The 27,263-nt window shown below is 43.5% G+C and overlaps 1 protein-coding gene across 4 annotated transcripts in view; it reads left to right on the forward strand.

Annotated features, from left to right (window-relative positions):
• The window catches only part of LOC311367036 (uncharacterized protein), a 30,413-nt gene extending 5,915 nt beyond the window's left edge, over positions 1–24,498 (forward strand). For 2 of the 4 annotated variants that reach the window (XM_084485848.1, XM_084485846.1), the window contains 13 exons: positions 239–312; positions 1,957–2,170; positions 2,452–2,500; positions 6,263–6,375; positions 8,852–9,108; positions 10,143–10,230; positions 13,282–13,359; positions 13,586–13,626; positions 14,980–15,063; positions 17,320–17,377; positions 22,059–22,132; positions 22,479–22,539; positions 23,970–24,498. In XM_084485848.1, the coding sequence (XP_084341974.1) occupies positions 239–312; positions 1,957–2,170; positions 2,452–2,500; positions 6,263–6,375; positions 8,852–9,108; positions 10,143–10,230; positions 13,282–13,359; positions 13,586–13,626; positions 14,980–15,063; positions 17,320–17,377; positions 22,059–22,132; positions 22,479–22,539; positions 23,970–24,064 (1,286 nt within the window). In that variant the 3' untranslated portion in view covers positions 24,065–24,498. Of the gene's footprint in view, positions 1–238; positions 313–1,956; positions 2,171–2,451; positions 2,501–6,262; positions 6,376–8,851; positions 9,109–10,142; positions 10,231–12,980; positions 13,127–13,281; positions 13,360–13,585; positions 13,627–14,979; positions 15,064–17,319; positions 17,378–22,058; positions 22,133–22,478; positions 22,540–23,969 lie in introns of those variants that run through there. The other 2 variants (XM_084485847.1, XR_014639658.1) reach the window with 2 other exon arrangements.
• Positions 24,499–27,263: the final 2,765 nt, after the last annotated feature.

Raw genomic sequence — 27,263 nt, forward strand, 5'->3', positions numbered from 1 at the left:
TCATCTTAAGTCAAACTGTATGTAGCACAGTTCATGCTAGCTATACCTGTCAGGGAAAAAAACGATCTCTCCAGAGATCTGGAATTATAATTCAGAATGGGGTACAACCCTGAAAGTAAGTGTGTGTGTGTGTGTGTGTGTGTGTGTGTGTGTGTGTGTGTGTGTGTGTGTGTGTGTGTGTGTATGTGTATGTGTGTGCGTGTGCGTGTGCGTGCGTGTTCGTTCTCGTTCCTTCCAGGTGACATGGCAGCAATTGATAACGGCGTTTCCATGGACTCATCACAATTCTCCAGCGATCTACTTGTCACACAGGTTCGTCCTCCGAACAGACTATTGTTTTTTTTTTTTTTCAGTGTTATGGATGAAATGAATACATGCTCGGAGGCAGGGGGTAGAGCGAAAGTAGAGATGGAGAACCCACAGCACGTCTAATGCAGTTTGTTGAGCTCCTTCTCTACGGCCTCTGTTTCGTGTCGACATGAATGGAGTTTCCACATCAGACACCAGTGCAGAGGCTATAAATCAAAGCTCTTCTGCTGGCTCAGCAGTATGTCACAGCCTTGGCTTGGCGTGCGCGCTGTCCAAGAAGCTGCACCGTCCCCCACTGGCCTGTAGAGGGCAGCCATGCATTCTGAGAGAGAGAGAGAGAGAGAGAGAGAGAGAGAGAGAGAGAGAGAGAGAGAGAGAGAGAGAGAGAGAGAGAGAGAGAGAGAGAGAGAGAGAGAGAGAGAGAGAGAGAGAGAGAGAGAGAGAGAGAGAGAGAGAGAGAGAGAGAGAGAGAGAGAGAGAGAGAGAGAGAGAGAGAATTTTCAGGCTCAGCATATTTCTTAAACTGCATTATATTTATGTAGCAGGAAATGGTCCCTTGTAGATAACCCCTCCACCATCCATCTTCACTACTTTACACTTTTTTCATCTGCTTAGTGTTTTTTTTCAGTCAAAGTGAACGACATTAGGGTTTAGAGATGGTCTGGGTTCACCACAACACACACTAGACACACTCACATGTTTTTTATTGTGACTAGATGTGCTATTCCATAGACTTCTAGGGCCTGGATTCAAACTAACACACCCAAAGATACAACACAACAATAATCAATTCAAGTTCAAGTTAAGTTCAAGTTAATAGATCTACTGCCCCAATGGGAAAAGTTGTTAATATAATGAAGAGTGAATAAGAAAAAGAATATAGTAAACATGGATGACTAATAATTATGAGTTATTATAGTGTTTAAATGATACAAATAATACTTTATATATTTTGGTTAAAGCACAGTTTACTTGATGAGCCCCCTCTGTGCAATCAATTTACACGTCTGGAAAGCGCTATGGACTGTCTCTCTTGTCTCTAATACTCTGTATGTGTCTCTGTCAAGCCTCTCTCTTTAATACTCCCTTCCTAAACTCCTGTGTGTTCTCCAAGAAGTGCTGAAGCCGGGTAGCAGGGAATGTGTCCCATCGATTAGAGAGACCTTTGTTTTATCTATTTAGTTTCCTCTCCTGCCATGGCAGATGAGTCATTGCTGCGTTTATTTGCTGTGCATTGTTCACTGCCATGATTGGTTCCATCGTTTCAGATCTGTTTTTAGCTCTGTTAAATAGTTGTACAATGCAGAGAGGCCACTATTGTAACATTGCAAGACCACATTCAGTCACTTTCAATGTTTATGTTGTCTGTTGTGGTTTATTGTAGTCCTGTGTAGCTCAACGGGGTTGTTTGCAGCTCAACCGCTAGAGCATGGCACTATCACTGCCAAGGTTAGTTTGTTCGATTCCCACTGGGGCCAACAATGCAAAAATGTTTGCACTCGCGGCATCGTGAGTGCATCCATGACTCCCAGTTGAAAGGCATTGGGTTTGATCTCCAGGGTCAACGGCATACCCTAGTGCTTTAGACGCCTGACCTCTGCCTGATATCACTTTGGATAAAAGCCTGTGGGAAACGTTTGATTTCAGCAAAAGCAGGCCATGCAGAAGGAGCTGCTGAGGCTGGGGAACCTGATGGCCCTGGTCACGGAGGTGCTGCAGGAGAAGGAGGAAGGATCCGCCACAGAGCTCCCTGCGGACCAGCCGTCCACAGGTACAGCCGTCCAATCAGAGCTCCCTGCGGACCAGCCGTCCACAGGTACAGCCGTCCAATCAGAGCTCCCTGCCGACCAGCCCTCCACAGGTACAGCTTCATCCAATTAGCAAATATGACGCAAATTAAACATCCATTCATGTATTATTTATACATATTAATTTTTCATTATATTGTCAATTAATTAGCAATTTAAATGAATTTAATTATTCATTAATAATGGCATTAATCTTTCAATCGACACGCCGGCCATTTGCTCCCAGGTAGAATGTTTGACCCAACTACAATAGATTACAATAACCATATAATATATAAATCGATTTTAATTGTCCCACAAAAGTTGACAATTGATTGACTTTATGTTTCCTAAGGTCACGACCTCTCTATGCCATGTGACCAGGAAGCAAAGCAAACCACAAGGTGAGAAAACTTTTCATCAAATGCTCATACAGGGTTCTTTAGTGAATTGTCCTACCTTTTCTCTAGATATTCGATTTGCATAAGGTTGTGTTTAAGGATGGACGAATGTGTTGCACACAGTAACTTACTGTAAAATGAACAGTGTGTGTGTTTCTTTAAATAGCATTGGGGTTGGTTGGTCTGTTTACCTTTTGAGTTCACCTGTTGAATTCTTGAAAACTCATGAATCATAGTTGCTTCACTGTACACACTGAAGAAAAACTACATTTAGCTTTATGGATTGCTTCTATGCCTGTTCATGAAGAATGGTAATTCTATAGTACTGATGATCCTGCCTATATCCAGTTTCCCTAAATACAAAAAAATAAAACTTGGAAGCAATATGAACCCTTATTATTATTCATGTAACTGTATACGGCCTACTATTCAGAGTGCTGTGGCTGAATGAATTGTCTCTCCTTTCTATGAAATAATCTATCGTTTCAAAATGATTCCGGTCTTAAATTATAAAGGTCTTAAAAGGCATGAATTTGATTTTTAAACAAACTGCAGGAACTCAGATGTACGGTCAAATATATCCCATGACAAGGTTACTCTGTTATGGATTGATACGTTTGTCTGAAAGGTCTGCAATATCTAGCTGTTGTTTGACTCCAGGGAAAGTGTTGTTGGTTCAAATCCCAATGCAATCTACCTATAGATGTCTGCTAAATGTATAAAGGGTAAACTTATGGTACAGGCAGCCGTTTATTATGGTTAAAGTCAGGTTTTGGAGCTGGGGGAAAGCAATGGCAGTAGCAGTAGAAAAGTAAGTTTGTTCTTTCATATTATACAGCTGTGAGATGCGCCTCCTCAGCTTAACACATCTAATGAGATAAGACATCCATCACTGTGCTACGTTTAACACCTCTGATCACTAGAGACCGCGTTAATATATTTTAAATGGCAGAGCTAAATTTAAGCAGCATGCTGATGTTGTCAAGAAAAATAGCTAGAAATAATGCGTCTCCCGTCCACTTCTGTACAATAGTGGACTTTTATAGTTTTATATTGTTGTACTTTAGTACCAAATGTAGATTTTTTTTTTTTGTCTTTTATTCTCGCACATGCCATCTATTTGTCGACCCATTATTCTGAGTAAGCTACAGTGCCACTCTATATAGCCGCTTACATATGTGTGCCATAAAATTGCCAGATTTAGTTTTACGCTCAAGGTAGCAGTTTTTGCGTTTACACAAGACTAGCATTTCTGCAATTTTTCCGGGATTCTACCATTCACACAGCACTGGCAGTGACCCTGTGGTCCTCTGTTCTCATTTCCCCTAATCTTTGTGCCCCCACTGCTTGGAAATAATCTGTCCAATTTGCTGTTTTTGCCAATCATTAGATTTAATCTGTGTCACTACACGATCTGCTGAGCTGCGCCATCCGCCAAAAAGAGAAAAAAGCTTTATGTTGTACAGTGGTTTATCTCTACGGGGAAGTTGTCTGTGGTAAAGAAAGCTGTAGCGTCTGTGTGTCTCTTGTAAAGATAGCTGTAATGCTTTGTAACACCTGTGTGTCTGTCTGTTAAAACTAGCTATAGCTCCACTGTCTCCCTCTGGTGAAGTGGGATAGAGCTCCACTGTCTCCCTCTGGTAAAGTTAGCTATAGTTCAACTGTTTCTCTTTCTCTCTGGTAAAGTTAGCAATAGCTCCACTGTCTCTCTTTCTCTCTGGTAAAGTTAGCTGTAGCTCCACTGTCTCTCTCTCTGGTAAAGTGAGATAAAGCTCCACTGTTTCTCTCTCTGGTAGAGTTAGCTATAGCTCCTCTGTCTCTGGTAAAGTTAGCTATAGCTCCTCTGTGTTTCTCTGGTAAGTTGGATATAGTGCCTGTGTTTTCTGTTGGCTTCCTTCCAGTGGTGATGTGTGTGGGGAGAACGGGCAGATCATCTCCCTAATGAAGCAGAAGCAGATCCACATGCAGTCTGCTTCTGCTTTGGAGAAACATTAAAAAAAAAACAGCAGTCATTAGAGGCTGCTGCATCTTATGTCATTTAGAACACTCAGGTAATACTTGGTTGCCACGGTGATTTATAGCCTCACACCCAGTGTGTGTGTGTGTGTGTGTGTGTGTGTGTGTGTGTGTGTGTGTGTGTGTGTGTGTGTGTGTGTGTGTGTGTGTGTGTGTGTGTGTGTGTGTGTGTGTGTGTGTGTGTGTGTGTGTGAGAGAGATCTTTAATACTGGTTAATTGAATAAGGCTTTGTATAATTTTTCCTTGCACCTTTCCTTGCACTCCCTTCCTCTCCAATTAATTGGTGTTATCTTCGTTAGCATTTGCATCACCATGGTATCCCAGAAGTCTGACGATGGCCATGATGCTGCCTGTGTGTGCATGTTTGAGGGTTGGAGGAGATCCATGTTTTGCCTCACCCTTGTGTGATGTTATTTTAAGTATGTATTTGTATCATTTATCTATATCCATTTTTTAGTCAATGTACATCTGATATATTGTGGATGTAAGAGCCAATATGCCAATAATTGCTTTATAATAAATATTTAGTTTAAAATTATTAAAGATTGCTAATAGTAATTTCATGTTAATTCATAATGCGTAAAACTGTTAAAATGCATAATTTAGTGAGGTATAAATGGTTACTATGTTATTCTCTGTTTTGGGATTTTTACGTAATGACATCACTGTAGTTATAACAGTAACGGCGGTAACGTAATTCAGTTTGGAGTCTGACATTGATGGAAGCTACACAGTTTTTTGACCGTGCGTAAGACCGTAGTTAGTTCGTGTGAAGACGTGTATTTTATTTGAAGACTTTCAAGTAAACACTTAAAAAAACGAAGGAACATTGTCTCGTCTTTTCGCTCGCGTTGCAAACGCTGTTAGTTGACTCCAACAAGTGGTAGAGAGGAGTACGAGTGAGTGCCACTACAGTGGACAAGGAGCGGGTTTTTGGTCTGACTGGCCTGTCAAGTTCTGCCCATAATGTACCAAATTTGGATGGTGTCCGCATGACTGCGCAGCGGTGCTGTCCGTAGAGGGTAAACCTCGACCCTCAGCATGGAAACCAATGGGTGATGTCCTGTTGGCGGCATGTGGCTCAGGAGGTAGAGAGGATTGGCTGGTAACCGGAAGGTTGCTAGTTCCATCCTCAGGTGTCCGCAAAAGACATCTGACCCTAACTGCTGTCGCCTTGCATGGCTGAGTCCCCCGTCGGTGTGTGAATGTGTGCATGTATGGGTGAATGTGAGGCGATTTGTAAAGCGGCCACTGGTTAGAAAAGCGCTGTATAAATGCAGTGCATTTACCATTTTACCATTTAGTCATGGCCGCTACATGGTCCATCATTTGAACAGTCTGGGTCTGACTGGAGGCAGACTGCCGTCCGGCTCCATGGCAGGGCCTTTCGTTAACCACAAGATACCAGAGAGCTTTTTGTAGACACGTCATCAAGTACCATCAAGTCTTATTTGTTGGGCAAAATATTTGTTGGACAAAATTGGAAAAACATTTGTGAACGTTTAATCTAGGAGTGACTACACTGTTGAGGTCGGGTTCAATTTATTTTGATATCATAATTCAAGTTTTTCTTCATCCCCCTCCTTTCCAAAAAAGGAAGAAAAAAATCGAATTTCATTATTTATTAACGCTATTCTCCTACAATATTTCTTCTTGGAAAATAATAAATGTATTACTGTCTACTAAGACTGAAGGAAGTCTCAATAAATTAAGTAATACATGTTCTTCACTTGGCTCCTCCCCCCTAGGGACCCGAATCCAATCAGGACAAGACATTCCATCAATCCACACAGTCCATTAGCCAATCATGTTGAATCGACGCCGCCCTGCCTGTTGAGGCACGCCAACACTGCAGGTAAAGGTAAGACACGTTTTGGTGTACTATTGGATTGATGACCTCATTATACATATATAGACTAGTGCCAACAGTGCGACACACCTGTTTTTAAGTGGTTTTTAAGCCAATGACCACTGGTCATTAATCAGTGGGTTGATTCTTGTGTGCCTTTTTTTTAAACGAATGGTTTGATTTGAAACACTTATGTTTAAAGTGAACCTCACAGCACACACTTCAAATAGTCTTTCTAGTATTTCAGATACAAATGACCTACATATGTGTGTGTGTATATAATATATTGTGTGGAAAATTAAGACAATTAACAATGCATTAAAAACCCCCCCGGGTCGCATTAAGACCGTACACTCTGTGTGCCGAGGGACCTTGGCCCTTTACAGCTGTGCGCACTGAAACTCGCAGCTCTCGCCCTCTCGCTGTTATATATATTTTTTCATTTATTTCATTACATATTTCATTTCATTATATATATATATATATATATATATATATATATATATATATATATATATATATATATATATAAAGCCCATACCCCTCTCTACTGGGGCTCTGCTTTGTGTACAGTGGGAGATCTTTCCGTAGTGCGCTAACAGTATAGAAAAATGAGTGCCTTGCAAAGTGCTGTTACCCTGGAGACACAACAAGACGTTGCACCAGCACGGTGAAGTGACTGTCTTGCTGATGCACTGTGTCAATGTGGAACATCAAGCTACCAGCTGCTGTTGTATTAATTATTTGATGCAGATGATTGAGCTCTAGCTGGTTCACCCCATTTGCGACTGGAAGCAGATCAGTCGCAGACCAGTTTAAACTCCTGGGATCCTACATGTGTTCTTGGGGGGTGGGGGGGAGGGGGGCATATAAGATGTATCGCAAAGGACAAGGGATATGTATTTTTTGTTGAACTTGCGTTTTTGTTTTTGTCTGACTGGTGAGAAGGAACTTTCATCCAAAGCGACTCGCAGTGGAAATGGAAATAGTCTCTGCCACTAACGACGTCTCCCCATATGCCCCTGTTCATTTATTCCACTGAAGAATCCCCTTCCCGCTTTCCTTAAGTCAGGGTCCATTCTGGAGACACTGCTCTGGTTGCTTGCAGGTTATGGTTGTTGGCATGCGGCCAACAGGGAATACTGGCTCTTAATTGCTTCTAGAAACTTCTCTGAGCACAGCCAGAGCAGAGCGGCTGCCCTCACTTGAGTTCCTCAAGTAATTATTTTACTGAGGAATGTACTAAACGGTTGTTTTAAAGGTGCTAAGGCCTTCTTTCGGGACTTGGAGTAAGACACAACACATCTCATTTGCCATGTACTCCCCTGAACTAGTATTCCTCTCATAAAGGTTTTAACAAGTAATCAATGTGGAATAATTATTTTGTCGCGGTACTGGAAATGATGTGCTGAAAAGGGCTTGATCTCTCACTTATTTATTTTGATCATTAAAAAATACATATGTGAATAAAATATACAGTTGCGGTAAAAACCTAGCCTTCCATTGAACAGTAGTTGCTAAAGAAAAGCTTTTGATTGAACACCTTTTGTCCTGACCCCAAACACTTTGAGAATCTCCTGGATCCGTGGCATTCTTATGCCAGCAATTGGAATTTCGCCTTAAAGTAAAAAACTTCTGGCCTTCTTTGCATGTATTTGGGCATGCAAAGATGGCAGTACAGTGATATCAGGCAGTGATGTATGAACCCAAGCCATGATGTCAAAAAGTGCCCCCTCGCTTTAAGGTGGAGTGATGTTTAAATAATGTCGCCCTATTTTGGCATTGGCCGAGTTCCAAACATGGCCAAACTTCTATTATAAAACGGGGGGCCTAAATCAAGCGATCTGATTGGTTCCCAACCGTTGTATATTGAGCGTATACACACAGCTATGACGCCCGTTCAGTTTACAGAGTTCAGTATCACTCCGCGCCTAACTCTAACTGTTGTTTATGTATATATAAAAGCGATAGCGTAGTTCACTGAAGCCTAAAAAACATGTTGATTGCTGGAGAGGGTGGAAATGTTGTAAAGCAATAGGCACACGGTCGGCAATTTAGCCTACTTTCGAGTTCGAGTGAACTCGATAGAAGGCTAAATTGCCGGCGAACCGAGCTACCGTCTTTAGCCTAGCCTTCTCTCTGAAGGACGCTACAGCGTGTTGCATAGCAACCGCCGTACACTTTGCCGGCAGCCGGGAGGGACTACTTTTTTGTATTCGTTAAAAAAAATGCTTTTCCGACTTTCTAGCTTTTTCAAAATTGAGGGTGTCTATGACTTTCATTTCGCCATATTTACGTAACCGTTTTATAAAAGCAATAGATCACTTCAGTCAGTGATATACGGTCATTATACCACAGTGAAGGGGGTCGCCGCCCCTCCGCTGCGCGTCGGGACGGACAACGCCCCTTAACTGTGTCTATATTTATAATGAGCGTATACCACGGCCTGTCGTGATCTATTGCTTAATTATAACTCTGACCCCTCCAGTGCCACAGAGCGCCATGACAACGAGGCCCTGCACCAGACTCAGTGGTGACCCCCGGACACCCAGCTCACCGGGGTCAAAGGTCAAATCGACAGAGGTCCAAACCAAACCGCCACCACCGGTGGACCTGGAGGACAGGGCGACCATCACCGGAGACCAGCAGGTGTTGAGGAGGACGTGCACGGCGGGCCCCCCTGATGCGACCACCCCCAAACCAGAGTGTGTGTTTGTGACGTCAGGCCTGGGGTCCAGTGAACAGGTAGGGATGCAGACGGAACTTTCCTGGAAGTAGAGTTTTGCAAGAAGAGTTAAAGGGGTGATATCATGCCACCAGGTGTGCGTGTGATTAGCCCATTACAAGCTGTTTGAAAATCTGCCTTTTTCCTGTGTTTTTGTGACATCACAAGTGGGCGTATCCACCTAGATGTGTGACGACTAGATCAGCAGCATTTGCTACAGTCCACTGGCTAGGCTGGTGGACTGATCTATCCGGCATACATCTAGGTGGACACGCTTGTGATGTCACTAGGGCACAGGGAAGGGCAGATTTTCAAACGGCTTGTAATGGATAATCACATTCACACCTGGTGGCATGATATCACCCCTTCAAGCCAGATCTTTACCCCAAATTTAACCACACCCAAGTGTCTTAATTGTACTGATCCCTAAACCTCTACCCAAAATGATACAGCACGCTATACCTTATACCTACAGACCTTTGGTCGGATCCACGACTTTAACCACAACCCGTCCTTAAATGTGACCATTGTTCAACTTTTACAGGACCCCTAAAATGAACCACACCTAATCTGATTTCTGGTCGTAACCACAGCAGCACCCTTAACCTTAACCTTAGTCTTTAAACGAATACCTAAAAGGAACCTTCCTAGGTGTTATATCTGAAATCTTTCTTTGCCATCTCATCCCAGCTTAACTTCTTTTTAGCATTACCGCAGTCTTCAACTCAGCATAGTCCTGATAGCCTTGGCATCAGCGCTGTAGCAGCTGCCAGACGTTAAATCGTTACCAATCACATCAGAGGGTTTTAATACGTTTTTTTTTCCATCTTGCTTTTTATCTACATGGGGAAATTCAATTAAACTTTCAATAAAACTTGAAGATTAAAACTAAACGACAATAAAAATACATTTTATTACACATTATTACACACAATCAATATAGCAGATTTAAAACGCACCTCTCAGTTAAGGTGACGCTTGTGACATCTATCAATTCCAAAAGGCTTGTGTCAACCTGTTGCCAGGCTGCAACTCACACTAATTTGTTGCCTAGGTGATGGTGAGGAAGTTCGCCAAGAGGATTGGGGCTTGCGTCGTACCCCAGGTGACCCCCGAGGTGACCCATGTCATCATGTGCACAGGTAGGGGTGTGTGTGTGTGTGTGTGTGTGTGTGTGTGTGTGTGTGTGTGTGTGTGTGTGTGTGTGTGTGTGTGTGTGTGTGTGTGTGTGTGTGTGTGTGTGTGTGTGTGTGTGTGGACGTCTAAATTGCTTTGAGTCATCATTCTTCTGCTGTTGATATCACGTCGGGGCTCTCAAATTTTTAGTATATAAGTAAATATTTGAAAGGCCCCCACTGTTTCCTTTGCTCTGAACATGTGTACGAATAGTTTCTTGTAGTGACTCTATTGTATTATGCAGCCTTTAAAAGTCGTTGCAGATAGGAGACCCTTTCTTCTGCCTCACCCTCTTCCTCCAAATCCTCTCCTTTTGTAGTCATTTCATTGCTAATTAGCTCTTCTGATTAAATTTCTATTTTTTCAAGACCAAACTTTGCGGACGCCTTAGCCGTTTCCCGTCTTTTCAAACGGGAAACGTTTTCCGTGCTAATAACATTGTTGTCCCTGTTGGTCTTCTGTTGTGGAAGGCTTGTCACACACATGCCTGGTGTGTGAACGCTGTTATAGTGGGACTAATGACTTGGTTTACTGTCAAGACAAGGAAAGTGACACAAACTGGCAAAGTAAATAGAAGTAACAAACTCGGACGTTCGCTTAGCAGACACTTAAGTAAAACTGAAAAAAAACAACTCCAAAGTAACTGAGTTGTTCGGTCCGTAAGGAGCAGGTGGTTGTTATGGCTTCCTGTCCAGAGCAGACTGCAGACATTGGGACATTTCAACCCCCCTTAGACGTAGAGATAAGCAACTTACACATTTAATGTAACACATTTAATTGTACATCACATTTCACCGCAGCATTAAAGTATCAATCTTGTTTGTCACGTTTTTGTGTAATAAATGTCTGGAAAAAGTCCCTATATATTGCTGATTGAGGTTACACAACGGTAATTGTGCCTATAGCCCACTGATGAAAACTCTTGCAGTATTATGCATGATACTAGTTGTGTGTTAGTGGCGACACCGTAGGGATCTATGGGAACGATTACCGCTTAAGGAGTTTAACTTTTAAGGAGAACCAAAACCCAACACCACTTGGAGATTGGTTTGCATTAGACAACTCAATCTCTGGGTTAAACACATTCTATTGCAAGCATAACATCTTATTGGCTGATGGGATTACCCAGTTGCGAAATTACGAATCATAATAAGGCATGCACCCTAACCATAACCCACTCACCCCAACCCTAACCAGGTTGATGTGTTGCTTAAACCTAACCAGGTAGCTGTGTTGATTAAACCTAACCAGGTAACTGTGTTGATTAAACCTAACCAGGTAGCTGTGTTGATTAAACCTAACCAGGTAACTGTGTTGATTAAACCTAACCAGGTAGCTGTGTTGATTAAACCTAACCAGGTAGCTGTGTTGATTAAACCTAACCAGGTAGCTGTGTTGATTAAACCTAACCAGGTAGCTGTGTTGATTAAACCTAACCAGGTAACTGTGTTGATTAAACCTAACCAGGTAGCTGTGTTGATTAAACCTAACCAGGTATAAACCGGTGGTTTAAATCAAGCGATCTGATTGGTTCCTAACTGTTGTATAATGGGCATATACATAACTGCTATGACGTCCAATCAGTTTGGAGAGTTCCGTATCATGCAGCGCCTAACTTTAACTGTTTATTTATATATAAAAGCAATAGCATAGTTCACTGAAGCCTAAAAATATGTTGATTGATGGAGAGGGAGCATTAGGCACACGGTGAATGAACTCGATAGTAGGCTAAATTGCCGGCAAAGGGTTAGAATTATTTTTTCATCTTTAAGGGGGTCTCTCTATCTCATAAAAAAAGTTGCCGCACATAGCCTTACCGTGCGCAAAAACGCCGGTATTTGTAACCTCTTCTTTAAGTTCTACCGTAACATTTTGCGTGTTGTTCGTTGGTAAGGTTGGTCTGAACAAGCGCTCATAGTTCGTGCTCATGTTCATTCCAAGTTCGCATCCGTAGCCAATTGAGGCCAAATGAAGCGGCATGTTTGAATTAAGGATATTGTCTCGGCTGTTCTTTATTTTGGGCCGTGGGTACAGCTGGCAAGGTCAGCTCGACTCGCTTCCAATAGTTTCAAAAACCCGCAACTTCAAAAAATGATTTTATTTATTTTACAATTCAAAAATTAAAAAAACTGTCTTCTAAATTAAGGAAATGATACTGGGAAACGAATAAACCATTATAAGCAACGAGTGAACTTAATAAGCGATCGAAATACTTTTTGCAACCACCGCCTCTTTCCGTTGACATTTAGTTTTCACCTTAAATATGCGACAGATGTAATTAAAGCAACCTGGTCGTACAGGAATCCGTGAAATGAGTCGGTCTACATCCCGTTTACAAAAAATAATGCTCATAAAAGGTTTGAATATTAAGGGCTGCCTAATATTTGTTTGAATATTATAATTTATAATAATACTTTAATATTCAAATTATATTCAAATAACAAAGTTCGGAGTCAAAGCCCTAGTGTGTGTGTGTGTGTTTGCTGTGCACTTCCCTGCCGTTTTCACTTCTGCGCCAGTCCTCTGCCTTGCCTTATATTTCAAAGGTCAGCTGCCTCCGGAAACCTTATCCTCTTCCCTGATGAGCTACTTGATAAGACCTGCATCCTGCTGCTTGTAACTGCCCATTCATTATTTAAAGGACAAGGCCAGAGTTATCCTGTTGTGAGACCCACTAAAGCCACTGTGTTTTCTCCTCTGCTGCACCCCGGTTCAGGTTTGTCTAGCATAACACCAGATGAGACAGTGTCCAGCTTTGATACGTACCTCTTGCAGACCCATCGCTTCTGTCAGCAGAGTTCTGTAATCCTTCGTAATGCATTCAGCCGTCACACACTTCTGAATCTACCTTCTTGCGAGGATGTAAACAAATGCACCCCCCACCTACCCAGTTTATATCTATCCCTCAAAGCTGTCTGAATCCCATTTAAAAGCTGTGTGTGTTGTGTTGTGTGTGTGTGTGTGTGTGTGTGTGTGTGTGTGTGTGTGTGTGCGTGTGCGTGCGCGCCCGCCCCCAGATGCGGACCTGGTGTGCGAGCGTACCTTGAAGTACTTCCTGGGCATCGCAGGCAGGAAGTGGGTGTTGAGTTTCCTATGTGAGTCCAGCTTTTCTGTTTTTATTTTGTGTTGTTCAACTGCTCCCCGAAGACCGACAGGTCTGGGACATGCTGTTGAACAAGTGTCACAGCGTTCTTCTGTGCCTTGTCATACTAGGGTCCGTGGGGGGGGGGGGGGGTGGCGGTTGTTCCCGCATAATCCAGTGGTGTTTGTGTTGCTGGGGTTAAGCTCTGCTTGTGTTCTGTTCTGTCTGGAACCCCACAGGGATCTCGGAGTGCTTCAAGCGAGGGGATCTGCTAGACGAGGTACGTGTCGTCTGTGTGTGCAGCGCGGTGGGCTCCTGGGCTGCTCATACCTGCCCCCGCTACACACCCATCGGCTCGCTGTGTCTGTGTGTTGTTGTGACTGCGTGGTTTCAGACCTAGCCTCGGGGTCACCGCCTGAAGCTTGTGTGTTTGTGCTCGTTGTTGGAGTGCCCTCGCGGCCCGATCCTGGGCTAAACGGCGCTCCGGGGGAAGGAGGCTTACTGCTATCTGCATGTATCAGAGCCTCCTAGAGAAACACATCTATCCCCATCCGTCTTGCAGCCTATGGATCAGTGGTTCTCAACCTCCGGGCCGCGGGCCATTAGGTTTCGGCCCGCAGAGATTCGGAAATTCAGCCCACAAAAAATGTATCAATCAATAAATATTGTTATGAATATTTTATTAAATAGTTTTACACTCATAAAATTTAATTATGTTAGATTATCAGTTTTTCTGTTATTTGTATTTTGCTTAAATACATGTCATGGCCAAAGACCACCTTGGTGTCATTAATCCTAACTATAATTACCAATATAAATATGTCTGCATTGGGCCAAAGCACTAAATAAAGACATTCAGTCGTCAAGGGCCTGTTACTCTCTCGCAATTTGTGTTTACCAAACGTGACCGCATGTGCTAAGACAGGTGCACCACATATTTTAGGACATGACCCCGAAACACCTTTTGTGGGAGTGTGTGTGGGTTGCATTACACATAACTAGGATAACAATGGCAAATAAACTTTGAGTAGTTAAGACTTTGACTCGGCACAACAATCATACGTTTGATGTTGTTATCTGAACTTTGAGACTGTTAATAAAACGAATCCTGCCTGATTGTTGTCAAATAGGTTGTATAACCTTTACATTTAGGGCATTTAGCGGTCACTTTTATCCAAAGCGACTTACAAGTTAAGACTTAAGTACATTTTTCAGAAGAAGGAGAAACAATATATATCATGGTACAGTAAGGATGTTCATAGAACCAAGTGCCAAGCACTGACAATCGCTAGGTTAACCCATTCCCTGTATGCAACAAAGACAGCTTGGATAAGATAAATATACGACAACGTAATTACTAATATGGGACAATTACATATAACTTCATCCAGGGAATGACCTTTGCAGCCCTTTGTAAGACTGGCCCCACCTGCAAGTTGGCATCAATAAAGTAGAGGGGGTGTAGATGAGTTTCACCCCCCCATTAAGTTTGTCGATAATGTTTCACTTTCACTTGACTGGATCAGGGTTAGCCAGTGTCGTCTAATTAGTTTTCTATCAAGCCATTTGAGGCTGTTATTGTGTTATAGGACTCACCTTAACTCGATTGATGAAGTTTGTATTCTTTCAACAGAGTGTGTTTGAGGTGCGGGGAGACGTTGTGAACGGCGCTGACCACCAGGGGCCTCTAAGGGCCCGACGCACTGGGGACCACGACGTGAGTCCCTCCATCACAACACAGAACACAGCACACGTTTTCACCTGATCAACTGTATTTTCTAAGAGCGTCTATTCAATCAGCCAATATACAAAGCCTCGTTATGGCAACGAGAACAGGGGACAGGGGACAGCGGCTTACTAGGGCGGCAGTAGCTCAGGAGGTAGAGCGGGTTGACTGGAAGGTCGCTGGTTCCATCCCCGGCTCCTCCTCAGCTGAGTGTCGAGGTGTCCCTGAGCGAGACATCTCGCCCCGACTGCTCTCGTCCAGCTGGCTGTCGCCCTGCGTGGTCGACTCCGTAAGCCGCTTTGGATGAAAGCGGCAGCAAGTAGACCCCGAATGTAAAATGTTAATGTAGCTAGAACTAAATGGTGCTGCTTATTTCAACTGGCTTATCTTTTGAATGATAACCAATAGTTTTGTTCTAACCCATGCTTACACAAGCTATCTGTTTTTGAATAGTACCGGTTATAATAGTTATAAAAGTTATAGTATAAAGAAATAATGAGAGATTGTCAGCAGCTAGGCGACTGTTTACCTTTTAGATGGCAGTAAACTCCAAACCTTTGACCTGGTGTGTGGTTGCTCTTTAAAACCAACCCTGTGGCTCTTCTCATTGAATTAGAGAGCAGAAATGTTCGGGGGAGTGAAGAGCAGGGGGACAGAGAGGCAGTCTTATCAGTGGGGCAGCACATGGATGATGTGAGACAGGTGGCCATGCCCTAACACACCTCCTGTCACCTGCTCCGACGTGATTGAGCCTCGTCTAATTTGGTGTGTGTGTGTGTGTGTGTGTGTGTGTGTGTGTGTGTGTGTGTGTGTGTGTGTGTGTGTGTGTGTGTGTGTGTGTGTGTGTGTGTGTGTGTGTGTGTGTGGTAGAGAAATCCATACATGAATGTGTCGCACAATTGTGATCACATTACAGGAGCTAATACCACCTGAAGGACATTAGCTGTTTTGTCTAAATTAAAAATCTGCAGGCCTGGGCATTTTCTGCCCGCTCTTCCGTTAAACCTTCCCAACTCCCTCAGGGCCTGCAGCATTATGGATGGACACGGAGACTAGGGCGATCAGCGCTCTCTCTCTCTCTCGTGGCTCCTCCATCAGTCTTCCTACCTCCCTCACCCCACGCTGGATGCTAGCTGCTGCATTATTCATCCGTTATCAGGATGCATTAGGCACAAGATCAGAAATAAAATAAACACTATCTATAATGAGCTTTTTAAGAGCGGGGAGAAGACAACTTTTAAGCGATATCATGATAATATAATTACCCCATTCCCACGTCGTCGTATCCAGTAGGGTTGGCAGTTTTATTGTCTTTAAAAGAATGTGAAATAAATGTGTATCGCCAGGCTTTATGCCCTTAAATCGTCAGCCAGGCTCAGGAAAAGCGCTTTGAGTCTCTATTTTAGTGAGTCATTGCTTCAAAAGCCACCACAGTCCTTTTTGCTTTTGCCTTTTTCATAACTAAAGTGCAACAGTAAAAGCAATGGCTGACTAAAAGTATTGATTGATATCTGAGTCACAACAACACGCAGTTGGGTGGGGAGATGCGTGTCTAATTTCGTCGTATTTTTATCTGTCAGCTACACTATTTTAGTTTTGTGCCACTTTAAAACCCCTGATGTTCCAGAACATCACCACAATCAACCAACAAATGTTATTTGTTTTATTATTATTATGTATTTATTTCAACAGGTTAGTCCAGATGATTGGTGACGACACCGCGATGGAATCATAAACACTAGACCTAAACAACCCATATAACGGGGATAAAACCTATTCAAATGTAAAAAGAAACCAATACCGTTTACTGCTGTCACTTAACATTGTTGTATTTCAACAGTTATTTCACAGCGCTGGTGTCCGTATGCTTTATCATTAGCAGCCATATTTGGGCTTTCTTGGTTATAAAGTCTAGCTGCTGGAAGGTTGCCAGGGGAATGAGGCCTCTTGTTAAGTCTTCTTCACATCCGCACATGAAGGACGCATCTTCAGCAGAAGCACAGGAGGTAGAGCGGGTTGACTGGTAACCGGAAGGTTGCTTGTTCAATCTCCGGCTCCTCCTAGCTGAGTGTCGAGGTGTCCCTGAGCAAGACGCCCTCACCCTGACTGCTCCTGAGGAGCTGGCTGTTGCCATGCTTGGTTGATTCCGCTGTCGGTGTGTGAATGAATGGTTGTCGCTTTGGATAAAAGTGTCAGCAAAATCCCCTAAATGTAAATGTAAATCTTTTGTGTTTATTCCCCCCCTAGCTCCTCATGAAGGGCTACAAGATCTGCTTCCAGGGGTCCTTCACGGACATGACCAAAGGTAAGCGGCAGGCTGACTGCATGGTCGCTGCTCAGACCACACACAGACCGGCACAACCACAGACCCGATGACGTCCAACACTGGAAGCGATTGAATACCATTGATTTTGTGTGTGTGTGTGTGTGTGAGTGCGTGGTCTCGTAATAACAGTAATTTCAATTAAATTGCACTCAATCTCCAGAGCACACAAAGCCGATCCCCAATCCTTGTGTTCATTTCAAACGATGCCTTTTTGTGGACACTTTCATCCACAAGTCCACAAGTGCACACATTATTAGCACGGTTGGCCCCCAGTGGGGATCGAACCCCTCACCCTGGTCGTGGTAATGCCATGCTCTTCCAATTGAGCTCAAGTAGACAAATGAGATTTGTCATTTCCACTGTGAGAAACTGCCCGCACAGAACCCCCAACAGACTGACGAGGCAGAGTACAGCAATACTAAAGACCACTGTGCGGGTTTTGTTTGTGTTTGGCGGGCTAGGGGCAAAAGAGGTTGTGTTTAGCTTCAAAGATGGCAGCTTTAGCTGCGTCCATGTTGGCCACCGATTGAGTTTTTGTTTTGGTGGTTTAACCTGGGAGTAGTGGTCAACCCTTCATGCCATTATGCCGTTCGGGCCCTCAGTCAGAGGAGCCAACAGGGGTCCAACATCCTGCTCTGCAGCATGTTTAAAAAAAGATGGAACTGCAACCATCTCACAGAGACGTCCAGGCCATCCACGGAAGTTAACACCTTGACAGCAGCGTCTTCTGATGAGAAGGGTCAAAGAAAATCGGTATGCAAGTTCACTGCATTTATCTAAGGAAGTAGAAAGCCAAACTGGGGTGACTATTTCTCGTGACACAATACGCCGTACACTGCAGAAGAATGGTATGCATGGGTCCACGAAAGAAGCCTCTCCAAAAGCCCAGGCACAAAAAAGCCCGCCTAGAGTTTGCCAGGGCCCATGCTGACAAAGATGAAGACTACTATACTATACTCTGGAGTGATGAGACCAAGATAAATGTTTTTGGAACTGATGGCTTCATAACTGTATGGCGTTGCAAAGGTAAGGATTACAAAGAAAAATGCATGGTGCCTACAGTGAAACATGGTGGTGGCAGTGTCCTTATGTGGGGTTGCATGAGTGCTGTTGGTGTCGGGGAGCTGCATTACATTGATGGCATCATGAATTCACAGATGTATTGCTCTATACTGAAAGAGAAGATGCTACCATCACTCCATGCCCTTGGTCGTCGTGCACTTTTCCAACATGACAATGATCCTAAACACACATCTAAGGCCACTGTTGGATTTCTGAAGAAGATCAGGGTGAAAGTGATTCAGTGGCCAAGTATGTCTCCTGATCTGAACCCAATTGAACACCTATGGGGAATTCTGAAGAGACAAGTTGAGCATCACTTTCCATCCAGCATCCAGTCTCTAAAAGAGGCCATTCTTGAAGAATGGAAAAAGATCAATGGGGTAAAATGTTGTCAACTTGTTAATTCCATTCCTAGAAGACTTGGTGCTGTCATTAAATATCAGGAGGCCATACAAACTACTAGATGTAGTAGTTTTTGTTGTGGGGTGTGCTCATTTTTGCATCGCCCTTATTTGAGTAAAATCGAAAAATGTGTAATCTAAGTTATATTATTAACCTTACTTTCATGTTATAAGTTAAACAGATGTTATAGTAAACTTGGTCTTGTCAACATTTTGGAAATAGTTTTTGTGTTCATTGAGATATTGTTTCAAATGTTACTTTTCGAAGGGCGTGTACTCATTTATGCTGAGCACTGTATATTACATTTTGTTTGTTTCACCACCGGTCTGAATTTCTAGAAGTACTGTCCCCTGATTACGCTCTGTGATTGGCTGGGCTTGCATGTCAATCAAGACCTCATCCTGACAAGTAGGCGGTTCTAATCCAAACTATTTCCCAGACCTCCTGGGGGAAGTCTGGGTCTGCGAGACTAGCAGCCCGCTGGTTAGAAGTGCCCCGGGTTAGCAGCCCCAATACGATTACACGACTTGCGCCCCACTTAACTCAATGCTAGATTCGCAGAGGTATATTATATAAGGCTCTCTTCCGTACTAGTTTGCGATTCTAAAAGATGAGCAGAGATGGCACTCGGAGAACAATAAAAGCCATAAAAAGGTTGTTCTGTTTGCTTGGTCGCATGTTGGTCTTGGGTTTCGCCTGGGGAAGCGCCTCAGGCCGTTCCGTCCGTGGCTGTTGGAAGCAGAGCGGTTCTGTGGTGGAATAGGGCCTGACAGCACATCGCCTGGCTCCCGGGGGCCCGGCTCTGGGTCCCACCCTGCTGGAGCTCAGTGCTGGGGAAGAAGAGTGGAAAGACTGTTTTCATTGTTGTTGTTTTTTTCCAAACCAGTTTTATGCGTTTATTGTTTTGACACCATTGCCTCTCAATATAAGGTGCACACTGGGTTTGAAGTCCTGTTTGACATAGTCTTCATAGTATAGTGATCAGGGATTATGACTCCTCGTAGTCCAAAGGGTTTGGGTTCGATGCCCAACGCCCCATGAGCAAGTTGTGTAACCCCTACATTCTCATTAACATAATATGCATGGCGGCATGCTACCCAAGTGATCCCCACTTTATCAGCATGCTGACCGCTACTGTCCCGACAACGCAAAGATTAGAAAAGTAAATGCTCTGAAACACACACACACACTTGTGCGACACATTCATGTATGGATTTCTCTACCACACACACACACACACAGACACACAGACACAGACACACAGAGAGAGAGAGCCCTCACTGGCCCCAGCTGGAGGCAGAATGGTTGGACCTTCAAAGAAGTGTTTTGCATCCTCATAATTCCTGCTCTTAAATGACTTCAGAGCACTCTGCTGGACCCTGATAGACGGCCACCCACCACGCTTTTGACAGCGCTAGCAATTCAAAAACAAAGCAGGCTGAGAGACGGGGGGAAAAAGACTCAAAGCACCTCACAGGGCTTTGGAACGACTGCGATAACAGCTGGAAGCGCAGGCCGCTTCTGAACATCTGTCATTTAGAAAAGGTATTGGCAGACAACAATGACAGGGGTACGGTGTGGGCCGTGGGTGGATGGGCGCTGTGTGGGCCAGAGAGGTGATCATGGCTTTTGATATTTTTTTTTGTATTATGTGTTTCTTCTCCAAAGCGGTTGCCATGGCGTTAGGGATTGGCAGCCGGGAAGTGTGAACTGTGAAAGAAGTTTAAGTGAATCGGTGCTGTCCAGGCCACTCTTTATGTGATTCAGTTGCCTTTTGGACCTTGTTCTTGTATCAAAAGGGGGCGGGGGGGTTATATACCTGTTGTGAGAATAAAAGCTGGTTTTGAACTCTTACGGCTTCTACAGCCGTAGCTCTTCTACAGCTGTACGATCACCAACGTCAGAGTTTCATGATTGTTAATGGTGTTTTTAAAGTCGTGTTTTGATCGGGGTTAATCAGCAGTACATGTAAATCATGTTTACATACGCAGTGTGTCAAAGGCTCCAAAGTCCAAGAAGTCACGGTGAGGTTCAGTATCCCGACCAGCGAAAAACACTAATAAAAATAATAAAAACACTACCACAAAAAATAGTCCCTGGGAGGGGAGACGGATTAGCTTGATTTCGACTTGAAGTGTTGAATCTCTTAAGATCAATTTCAGAGACAGAAAAAAATAAAAAAACATGGACATCTCCAGGGGGTACGACCTACCCCCTACGTCCAAAACCCGACCCCCATCCCGAGGCTCCCCGGTGGGCTGCTACGGTGTGTGTGGACCCCTGGCACCGGCCCTGGATCGATGGCCCCTGGCTAATGGGCAGCGGGGCTAATGGCCGCCGCAGGGGGGGGGGGCGTAGTTGCTCTGCGCCGTGCTCCTGTTGACTTAACGGAGGGTTTATATGTTTTATTTAAACCGTTAAAGTAGGTGAATGCTTGGGTATTCTTTGCATGCTGGCATCCGTAGTGTGGTGTTGTTGGGTGTATCAAACAGGACATTATGAGATGCAGTTAATTACTGTTGTTTTGGTTGTCATATTTCATATTAACATAACCTAATAACCTGGTAAATGCATGGAAATGTGTTCATGATCAATTGAATGGGTCGTTACAAGCAACCAATGGCATTGATCTAAGGGCAACAAAAATGGTTAGACAAATGTGTTCCCTTGATGTTATATATTTTCACATTTGTTTTCAGAGCAGGTGGCGGGCACTGGTGCTATAAATAAGATTGTGGCAATATTTTCATTGATTAAATAAATAGCTGTAGAAATGATAATGAATGAAACCAAGTGTGTGTTACTATAGGGATTTAATGGGAGGGAAAGTGCATTGGTAAGTGAAGTATGGTCCAGTGTACCTAATGCTTCTTCTGCCTGATCAGCATCTCTCTCTCACTCCAATTTACAGTGTCCACCATTAGTTTGAATGGAGTTGAAGGCGTAAATAAACCGTACTGCGTTATTTAGTCTGCGTTAACCCTTTCACGGCTTCTGCACTACTTTCAGAGGAAATTGAGGGTGAAATGAAAAGCCTCACCCACATCAATGTGGAGATAGGAGAATATGAAAACTGTCAATCAGTTAAGCCTTTGATTGTTATTTCTCTGGTCTTATTGGTTTCTGTCCGTCTTCGGTTGTTATTTCTCTGGTCTCATGGGTTTCTGTCTGTCTGTCTGTCTGTCTGTCCTTCCAGACCAAATGGAGTGGATGGTGGAACTGTGTGGTGCTGCTGTGGTGAAAGACCCGCTTCAGTTCGACAGTAAAAAGGTATGCCTCCAGTCCCCAATGTAAGATCCATATAGTTCTATAGTCAGCTCAGATCATTTTGAATACACCAAATCATTTGAAACACTTTACTGCGTTGGACATTCAGCAGTCTATTGTCAGTCCATTAAAGACTGACAAAAAGAAAAACTTATTTGAGAAATGTATGTTCTGTATAATATATTTCCAGACCTTATCAATTTCTATATGAGTACACATAGTCCAAACCTCTGTGTATATTATACTTCAATATGGAGTAATTAACAGAATCAGAGGGGGAACTGCCTAATGCATGTTCTGGCTAGCAGAGGATTTGACTATACCCATACATCATCTCTTCCTCCTCCAGCACTGCCACCAGCTGCTCATTGTGCAGCAAGGAACGGAGACGGCTCTTACCAAACCCAGCGGTAAGCCTTATGTTGAAATAATAATTAGAAGAAATACATCCTCCTACTAGTTCACTCACAGTGGTGTTATTCTGGGGCAAATAGTTGACATTGTAGATAGTATTCATCTAGTTGTTTCTGAAGAATGGATGTAGAATTCTGTGTGTACTTGATATACGTCTGCTTGTGCATGTGTGTAAGACCAGTTTTCCCAACACATACACATAGACATACGCATACATATACACACACACACATACAGCGATGCACAAGCAGACCATTGAAAAGGTGCTGCAAAGCATCCACCGCTGGCTGCCTGGAGGAGACAGGTCATTATGAAGAGTGAGAGTCACGACACTGAGGTGTGAGAGACCGCAGGGAAAAGGGACGATCAAGGTGTGAGTCTAGAGAGGGCTGCAGCGTGGGTGGTCGGGGGTCAAACTGCTGTGCACCAGGTAAAGGGAAGAAAGCAGCTGCTTTTCAGGTGGCAGCTTGAAAAGGAGAGGGAGTGAATCTTCCTCTCGCTCGTCTCTCTTTCGGCATCGTGATTTGTGCTACTGCATATTTCATGTTGCCTTTCTTCTGCTGCCTCCTCCTCGGGACCTCGAAGCCCGGGTCATCTGTCTGACAGGCTCTCTCACGCTCTGCCTCTCTCTCTGAGGGCGCACTCACACTGGGTCATCTGTACCGTGCCCGAGTACGTTTGCCCCCTAAAGTCTAGATCGTTTGGCTAGTGTGAGCACGCCATCCGTACTCAAGTACAGTTAAATTCCGTGGCCTCAGTAGACTTCGGAGAGGTGTGCTCAGGCCACGGTACAGATACTAATGAGCCGACACACGCACAGGCACGGATACGCAACCTGAGCTAGGGTTAGGCAACCGTACTCAGGCCCAGTTGAGATTGCCTAGTGTGAGCACAGGCCAGCGGCACAGTGGGGGGGGGCAGGGGGGCAATCCTACTTGAGTACGGTACAGGGCAACTAAGGTATCCTCTCTCCCTTTCTCACCCATCTGCTAAGTCTTAAGATATTGTAACATGTGCTCTGCTCTATATTTGGTCTTTGCCATAGGTGGATCCTAAGGTTGAAGAGAGTGTAGTGTCTAAGGTGTTCATCTCCCAGCTTAAAGGTTCTGGGTTCAAACCCCAATACCCCCCCCCCCCCCCCACAAGCAGTCACTACACAGAACCGTTTTCTCCTTCGCGGGGCTTTGAACATTTACATTTAGGGGATTTTGCTGACGCTTACAACCATTCATGTACACATGACGGCAGTGTCAGCCATGCAAGGCGACAGCCAGCTCGTCGGGAGCAGTTAGGGTGAGGCCTCTTGCTCAGGGACACCTCGACACTCGAGGTAGGATGAGCCTGGCAACCATCTCTACCTCCTGAGCTACTGCCACCCATCCTGTTGTCTGTCGTCCTGAACATCTTGTGCCTTTCCTCTCAACAGCCTCTTCTGGAAGAGCGACAGTTGTGAACCGTGGTTGGCTGTTGGACTCCGTGGCGACCTACACCCTCCAGAACCCTGGAGACTACAGGGCCTGATCCTGAAGAGCTGGAGCCCCCTGATCCTGTGCCCTGCCTTTCAACAGCACCTTCTAGGAGAGCTGCAGTCACAACTCTTGGTTGGCTGTTGAATTCCGTGGCAACCTCCAAAACCATGGCGACTAACAGGTGGAGCCCCCTCTCCACCCTCTCTCTCTCTTAGTCCCCCCCCCCTCCACCCTCTGTCTCTTATAGTTCCCCATGTTGGGTTTACCACTGTAAATAATTCTAACTTACATTTTTTATTTGTAAAGAAAAATGATCATCCAGATATGTACATACAATTTATCCTAAAACAGGAAAAATGTTGTTGACTCATTTTTGCAAAGAATTGTTCATCTAGAAGTGTGTTAGTCAAATAATTAGCTTGCTGAACCAAGCATTTTCAGCAAGCAAACACTCAGTGCCATTAATGCCTACAATTCAGGCATTTATTTTCAATAAATGAACAGTGGAATCTTGTTCTTCCTGATATTCACTGTTTGATTGTTTTCTAATCGTAACCTGAACTCCTACTTCAAGATGTGGTGCTTTGATGAATTGTGGCATTGACCTACGTGCTTCAAGGTGTCAGAAGGTGCTTTATTCTGGCCAGATACTGCATGTCAATATACGAGTACAGGATCAAAGCATTCCCTAGCAAATGATTAATCCATCTCCAAATAAATAGAGAGTGGACAGAGTAATTGATTAATTCCAAGCAGACAACAATAGGCCTTTTTTCACAGAGTGGTGTAGCTACTAAAGTAAAAGATGGTTCTGTAGGCACACCAGTGGCCATAATTAACATCAGGAGTTACTATTACACCTAAGTGATAAAGGTCTGCAATCTTTTATTGACAGACGGCCCTATGATCTCCCTTGTTAGAGCAATAAATTCACAGGCTTATGATTTTTTTTTTAATCTCAACACAGGTTTGATAATGATATGGTTTAACAGATCCGATCTGACCCTGTAAAACCTCAAACACTTCAGATTTAGTTTGTCACTCTTGTTCTGCCAGCACTGGTTACAGTCGACAAGCACACCCAGTGTGGGTAGACGTTTTATGTTCTATAAATGTCAGCTCCTACAGTCAACTTCATGAATGGAGTACAAATTACAGACGCAAGACACGCTGTCCATTTTTCTACAGCTGAAGATGTAAAGTTACTTTCCACTGATGAACAGCCAAAGTCCCTGATTTATGGTACGATTCACATAGTGAACCAAGATATAATGATATAGTTACTATGCTATTAATATGAAATACAATTGCTTAATCGTATTTGATGTGAAATGCATCACGTGTGAACTAGACAACTGCTGTCGTGGTTGAAAAACATAGAAACATTCATTGTCTCACCATTATCTCTTACATTGTCATTGTTAGTGACAATGTATGCCTTTTGGTTGTTTGACTGTACCTTGGCCCAAGGTACCCCCATATGTGGGTCATGACATGACAGGTTTGGAAACCCCTCATCAAGTTTTTCAAGAGCTCGGTTCATGCTCACAGAGCTCGGCAAGATTTGTGAACATTAGTGAAGGATGTGATAACCATACCTCTGGCAGGAACATTAAACATACAATACCCAGCTCAGCCCTAAAGTGGCCCCTAATATCTCCCAGAACACATCCACTTTAATAATGTATGATGCTAGCCCAGCCTCAACCAAAGCAGAGTGTTGTTTGGACAGCGAGAACGATTTGTGGAAGTGTAGTGAAGCAGGTTTATTCATAGTGCTGCTGACAATGGCTAAAATCCCTAAATGATGTTTTTACCCACGTCTGCTTGAATGACTGCACATGTTAGTAGACATAAATGCAGGGCATCCACTCTGCCAACTCTCATTCTGTTGTCTCTTCCAACTATGGGCCTGATATTTGGAGGGACACCGTAGTGCAGTTTTATTTATTTAGTTGGTGATGGATCTGGCAACACAGGCCTACCCTGAAGGTTTGCTGTGAGAATGTGCTGAGAACCATATTTTGCATTTCAAAATGTGTCAGAAATAAAGTGAAAAATGGTTTTGTCTAGCTTTTTAAAATTTACTTCGATGTTTGTATTTTTATTCTTTGCCTAAAAGCGTGCATTGCGTGTACAGGCCTACGTGATAAGTGTTATTAATTCATGTCTTTGACAAACCAAACATGCATGACCTCTCATGCCAGAAGCTGCACATCTTAGTGAACCATAAATAAATAAAACAAGCCGGTCAAAGCGAAGCTGTTCCCTATCCAATCTTTGGCTCAAGGCACTGACATGATACCAGATGCGTGCCTTGTGCAGCTTTTTGTTTCTTTACAGCTTACTGAGTCTTTGAGTGTAAATCCAGTGGACAGGAGATGATGTTGTACGTATGAGTGAAGGAGGGGAGCCATGTCATGCTATTCTAGTAGAGGCTTTGCTCCAATCCAATAAGAAATGCAGTCTCACCACGTTTTGCTGTAACAAACTCCTAGGCCTATTCATATGCTGACTCAATGACATATGTTCTACTGTATCTCAGATGAATGTTACATCATTGTTTTTTTATGAAGGATTTAGCACAAAAATACAATAAAATAAACTTCACAATAACTTCCATAAAACCAATATTCATACTCAGTAAGGCGTTATTACTGGGACATAATTAGTATTTTTTTGATTTAAGATATAGGATGATGTCTGGCAGAAAGCATTTAGGCCTATTGGACCAATTGGCCTAAATGCTTTCTGCCGGACATCATTAATGACATAATCATTCATTGATTATTCCAATTATTACATTTGACTGTAATAATTGGAATAATCAATTAAATATTCAATGCATTAATCATGCAACATTACCTTACCTTTGCAAGAATCCCATGGTTGGTTAACCTGTGTTTGGAAACAGATGTTTCCCAGTAAACATTTAATGTGGGGAAATTAGCATAGTACAGTCTGTTTCCCCCTCTGGATGGCTCGCCTATCGAGTGTGTGTGTGTGTGCCTGTGTTCAAACCATGCGCAAAGTTGCATTCTTCTTAACTTGCACTTCCGGAGGGGAGCAGCAACACGTTCTTGCAGATTGATAGCTCCTAGCAACTAGAGACATCAGGATCTAACTTTTTAGGTGAACAGTAAATTCCACAAGTTGCCTAGTTTTTATTTACTGACGGGCAAAGCGTTAACGGTGTAAGGTATGAGTCATTAATAGAGTAACCGCTCTGCAAGGTATTCCTACTAATGATT

The sequence above is a fragment of the Micromesistius poutassou genome, assembly GCF_964030765.1.
Source record: "Micromesistius poutassou genome assembly, chromosome: 21".
Taxonomy (NCBI): Eukaryota; Metazoa; Chordata; class Actinopteri; order Gadiformes; family Gadidae; genus Micromesistius; species Micromesistius poutassou.